The following is a 5,947-nucleotide window of genomic DNA, read 5'->3' on the forward strand; positions in this document are numbered from 1 at the left end:
CGGTGGCACCTGCAGCGGAACGGGGATGTTTCACACGCGTTTCCCCCACCCCAGCAGAATCAACCCCATCTTTTCGTGAGCATGCTGCCGCATGTATCCGTGTTCCCCCACCAAAACCCCCGCCCTCCCCGGTGACTAGTGGTCATCCTGCTGCTTAGTCGCCCTATGATCTGCCCTGCGTCCCAGTCACATCGCGGCGTGATGTGTTTTTTTGGTTTGGTTTTTTGTTTCTTTTTTTTTTTTTTTTATCAGCATGTGTGGTTTTTTTCATGGAAATGCTCACCCACACCTGTATTATTAATAATTCTTTAACAGATGTTAGGGTGCGAAGTGTTGGCACGGTGGTTTTTCAGGGGCGTGTCCATTCGTTTTTCCGTATCTGCCTGTATAAGACTATATATTTATACACACAAACGGAAATGTCAGATCAAATTGTTTAGGGTTTCTTTGTCTGCTCTGACCTTGTGGTTTAAACACGCTTTTCTATACATACCAGGACTGTGGAACTAAAGGGGAGATCTATTTCGGTTTTAAGGACATAATTGGGAATTTCAGACGTTATTGATAAAAGCATATACGTGTGGAAGAAAGGACAGTGACTCACACTTCTTCCTCCTCTCATCCAAAATTAATAAAGCTGAAAGAATCTTTAAAAAGTATATCTTTGCTTAAACTTTTATTTTGTGTGTGTGTGTGTGTGTATTTGAGATGGTTTCAGCAAAGAAAACAGCAGACCTAAGAAAAATGGATTTTTCTTGGCACAGGAATTGCTTCAGAGATACCGTTTCTGAATTGTGCATTCTGGGATTGTTTAAATCTGAATAGCAGGTTCTCACTGGAATTGGATGTGAATTAAAATAACTGACATAATTTTTTTAACATGGAAGCAGTGGTGGTGTGTTCTCAATCCTAAGATGTGGCCACTAAGCTATAATTTGCATTTAACCTATAGAGAAGCATCAGTGAAATGCCACAGCAAGTGTTCTTGTTCATTTCACTGAAGTGGGATGTAGTGTGCATGGGAAAAGCAGAGATTAGTCTTTTTCTTATATATGTATGTAAGAGAAAACACACACACGTATATTGCGCTCTGTGTAGGTACCTTTACAGGATTTACAAGTATAAATCCTGCATTAATACATAAGCATATGATCCTGTGTCAATGTAACAAAGTCAGTTGTGAGCTGTAACCAAAGTAGAGTAAATAATTTCCGCTAGGGCCCCACATTTGCCTTAGGTGCTTGTGCTAGCCCAGCACGTGAACTGCTCTGAGAAGTTGCTGAGTGCATCACCTACAGCTTTGCAGCATCAGGGTCCAGCTGTATAATCATTGGTTTAATACAGACTTCTGCAAGCCAAAGAGCATCTGCAAGTTTTTCTCTATGTCCTCCCACTGTTCTTCAGCTGGTCTGAATACATTTTTTTCCTTAATGGTCACATCATTATGAGTGGTTGAAGCAAAGCTAGTGCTTGCTGGTTTTTGTCTTTTTATTGGAAATCAATGAGAGAGGCCACTTCTAAATTAGGTCTGTGTATCTGTGCTATAAATAAACTTACTGTGTTTTACTATTCTGCAGACAACTGCAAATCTAGGTGGCTCCTAAATTAAAATGAGTATGTTTTGAACATAATGCTCTTTTGATCATTCTACTTTTTTTGTATTTTTATGTCTTCTGTTTGTGAAGATTAATGTGCACTTTGTAGTATTTAGTCTTGTGTTGGTTGTAAAAAGGAACAGAAATATTTGCGTCCTTGGTTTTATTTCAGAACATGTGAACTTCTGTTTATGTAAACTGTATTGAACAACCTGGATTGTTTTGGTCAGGGTTGACAGGTTTTTCTCACTGTCAAGCATGGGAGACACCAATTGCTGATTTGCTCAATGAGACTGATTTTATCACTCCTTTGGAGATGGCAAAAAAAGCTGTTGGCCTTAACCAATTTGAATATTAGGCTAGGATATCAATAATATATCTTGCAAGTCTTACAGAGCACTGAAGTAACTTGTTCATTGAAAAACACTGTCTCCCTCTAATATATTTTTTATTTAACTTCATGCCATTTGAGCTCTTTTGTTGGTTAAGAGTATGTAAGGCATTTGCCCAAGGACAACTAAAGTAATTTATTACAAAGCTTAGGCCACGAGGAAACCAGTAATTGTAACATGCAGGGAGTTTTTAACGTTGGAATTGACCCACTAGGTGTGATAGTCCTGATTCTCAGGCCAACCTGCCAGATCTATTCCTCTGAAGATTTCTTAATTGCTTAGTTGTTGGCGACTGGCTGCCCTTCTGAAACAACACATCTTGAGATCACAGTTGGAACCAAGAGTTTGGTGGGGGCAAACAGTCTAGAAGGTAGATGAGACTCAAATAGCACCTGAATATAACATGAGAAAAAGTAGAAAGCTGATGCATTTGTTCCTTTTTTCCAGTAGGTCAGCTTTGTCACCTCAGTTTCCAAGTTACTGAATTTGAACAAACACTTCTCAGTGCTTGCATATCGTTAGCATTTGGGTTCATGAATGACATTGTTGTGATGTCTAACTTAAATGTAGTTCTTAAGGCATGGCAAGAGGCTTATGTGTAAAATGACCATATGAATGTAGCATGGTTTTCTTCAAACATTTTTCTTAACCTAGAAAGTAATCCTCTGTATGGGCCTTGTATAGAACAGGAAGTCTTAAATTCAGCTCCCTTAAAACTTCTAAGTTTCTTAAGCTTTTTCTCTCCTCTTGTGCATTCCTTAGGTTGAACTTCAAGATGTCCCTTGGGAGAGATATGGAGCTGGAGCATTTTGATGAGCGTGATAAAGCGCAGCGATATGGTAGAGGGTCCCGGGTGAATGGTTTACCCAGCCCTACTCACAGTGCCCACTGCAGCTTTTACCGAACCCGTACTCTACAGACCCTGAGTTCTGAGAAGAAAGCCAAGAAAGTTCGTTTCTATCGTAATGGAGACCGGTATTTCAAAGGGATTGTTTATGCCATCTCCCCTGACCGGTTTAGGTCCTTTGAAGCTCTCCTGGCTGATCTGACCCGAACTCTGTCCGACAATGTGAACCTGCCCCAGGGAGTGAGAACAATCTACACAATTGATGGCTCCAAGAAGATTTCCTCCTTGGACCAGCTAGTAGAAGGTGAGCTGTAAGATCTGGAGGTATAAAGTTAAGTTTGAGTCAGCCTTTGTCTAGTCTGTTAAATCTTTCAAAAATAGGTAATGGTATTGTTCTTATTGATAAAGAAAGGATTTTTCAATGGTCTGAATAGAATTTTCAATATCTTAAATGATGCCTTGAAATATTGTTGCCTTGCTACTTACTTCCGTCTTGTTGAATGTGTCTGACCTTTTCCTTTCAACATAGTGTAGATAGTCCTAGATCCTGAAGATTACATCTAATACTTCATTTCATAAAGATGCAAGGTCAAGTGCCAATGAAAGTTTAGTCTGTTAAACTTCAAAAGGTCAGTGGTGCTAATGAAACTTTTGTGAAATTCAGTTCAGATGTTTCTGGTTTTGGTTTTTTCTAAGTCTGTCTCTAGCTAGTGAAGAGGTCTGTCTCTTCTCTACAGGTAAATATGCCTTAAGTAAAATACTAGCCTCTCATTGAGTGGCATAAATGTTGCAACCTGTTAAAAGAGTAATGTTGTAGCCATGATTCAGCGGGGGCATATTGTGAGCTTTTTTCCCCCTGTAGTATTTTCCTTTTGCCCAGTCATAGAATTGGTAAGGTTGAAAAAGACCTGTAAGATCACTGAGTCCAGCCATTAACCCAGCACTGCCAATCTTAACCCATCACTAAATCATGGCCCTAAGTGTCTGCTCATCTGCATATCTTTTAAAAACCTACAGGGCTAGTGGCTCAACTACTTTTCTGGGCAGCCTGTTCCAATGCTTGACAGCCCTTTCTGTGAAGAAATTTTTCCTAACACCCAATCTAATCCTCCCCTGGCACTACTTGAGGCCATTTCCTCTTGTCTTATTGCTTGTTACTTGTAAGGAGAGGACCAACACCCACCTTGCTACAACCTCCTTTCAGGTAGTTGTAGAGATCTTACATTGTTTGTAAATGAGGCTCATGTACCTGCAGTATAAACCACCGCCAGTGATTTGGTCAGAACTAACAGTTCTTGGTCACTGTCAAATGTCAGACATGCCAGTCGTTAATTTGCCCATCGACAACGACTTCATCACTCCTTCAGGGACAGTTCTGTTGGCAAGAGAAGCTGTCAGCATTAATCAGTTTGAATATTAAGCTTAAAAAATTAATAGTACTTTTCACAAGTTTTACGAATAGTTAAAGTAGCTTTTCCATCATGAAGTGCTTCTGGACTGCAGTGGGTTTCTGGTGTAAAACATCAGAATGTACAAAGTATGAAGGCATTGACTATCACATGGCCATAAATGAAAGTGTTTCTTACCTGTGACGTTTAAATGCAGGTGCATGACTGTGTTCCAAGAAAATAAAGGTGGAACAATTCTTTCATTTTTGCTTCCATCTCCTGGCCCCCATGTGCCACGGGCAAACCAGTAAAGGATGGATACACAGCCACTGGACAGCCAATTGGGAGTTGTAACAGAGATTGTAATTTCTATGTGAGTTTCATTTTTAGCACCAGGTGAGAGAACTTGCAGTATCAGGATGTAATGAGAGGATCAGAAGAAGGCTAATACGGAGAGAGAAGAATAAAAGGGTCATGCCAAATGTGGCTCCGGAAGGAGGAGCACACCTTTGCATGCAGGTGTTTAAGCCACCATTGGGTTGTCTCCTTTTCATAGCATTGCAGAGGAAAGCAATTTTTAAGTTTTGGGAATCTGATATTCTTGATAATCTTCCTTGTGTAAAAAAGAAAGTAGGGGACAACATGAAGATGCTCCAGAAAGAAAATTGAAGGAGTGGGATTGTCTGTCTGTGTAACAGGTTTGGGAGTTAGGACCAAGAGGTGTAGTGAAATGGAAAGGAAACTGGTCTTAGGAGCAATGTTATCAATTTCAGGGCAGAGTTAAAACTATGTTTGTCAGGACAGGATTTAATTGGTAGAGAAAATCAATTTGTGGGAGGAAAGACCAATATGAATCAACATCTGTTTGAAAGCAGTTTTTGTGCATTTGCTTATTTGATTGATATGCACAACTAGAAGCAGTTTCATTGATGTTAATGTTGATTTACACAGTCCTTTTGCAGCCAGTCAGAACCAGTTTTGAAAAGAAAGAACCGAATTCAGAAATAAATTCAGCAACCTGCAAGATTGCTTTATTTTGGCGTCCTAGAGAAGAATAATACCAGTTATTAATCAGTCAGTCAAAATGAATGACAGTGCAAGAGCCTAGGTTTATTTTAAAGAAGGCATTTGGGATTCCTTTTCATCCTGTGGGACTTTATTCCTTACCCTTTCAATGAATACATCTTTCCTTCCTGGTATAGTTCAAGGAGGACAGTCTTGTTTTCTTGTGCCGTTAAGACTGTTGGATTTACAGAAGTCAGTCTTTGTGTGGAAGAAGAGAGCTACATCCTTATTCCATCTGAAAAGGGCCTTCTGTTTATTTGTATAAAACTGCAGGGTGGGTTGTTTCACTTGTAGAACTTCACAGTGGAGCACGGGTTCGTATATTATTAGCTCAATGATGGTTTTTGCATAAGCCCCTTCCACTCTTTACTGTACAAGTTTATTAGAGTTTGGCTAGTCTGGTACAGCATTAATTAGCTTGAAGCTGTGCTTTGTGTTTAAATAGCTGGAAAATGACTTGATTTTTGCCTCTTGCCAAATGACATTTGTGCTCCAACTACTGAAATATGAAGCACTGCTTTCTTCATGGTGAGACTATTCCCTTCCTGTGTGAATTCACTAATTAATTTATTGAGACTGTTATGAATTTATGTGATTGGGGGGGCGGGGGGGGGGGCTGGGGATTGATTTGGTGATTGCATTTTTAGGCAAATGTATAAA

The 5,947-nt window shown here is 39.8% G+C and overlaps 1 protein-coding gene across 3 annotated transcripts in view; it reads left to right on the top strand.

Moving 5' to 3' along the window:
• Positions 1–2,743: 2,743 nt before the first annotated feature.
• Positions 2,744–5,947, top strand: part of DCLK1 (doublecortin like kinase 1) — a 241,133-nt gene continuing 237,929 nt past the window's right edge. For all 3 annotated transcript variants that reach the window (XM_008631433.2, XM_008631432.2, XM_008631436.2), the window contains exon 1: positions 2,744–3,138. In XM_008631433.2, coding sequence (XP_008629655.1) covers positions 2,763–3,138 — 376 coding nt within the window. In that variant the 5' untranslated portion in view covers positions 2,744–2,762. The remainder of the gene's footprint in view (positions 3,139–5,947) is intronic.

The sequence above is a fragment of the Corvus brachyrhynchos genome, unplaced genomic scaffold, assembly GCF_000691975.1.
Source record: "Corvus brachyrhynchos isolate BGI_N302 unplaced genomic scaffold, ASM69197v1 scaffold103, whole genome shotgun sequence".
Taxonomy (NCBI): domain Eukaryota; kingdom Metazoa; phylum Chordata; class Aves; order Passeriformes; family Corvidae; genus Corvus; species Corvus brachyrhynchos.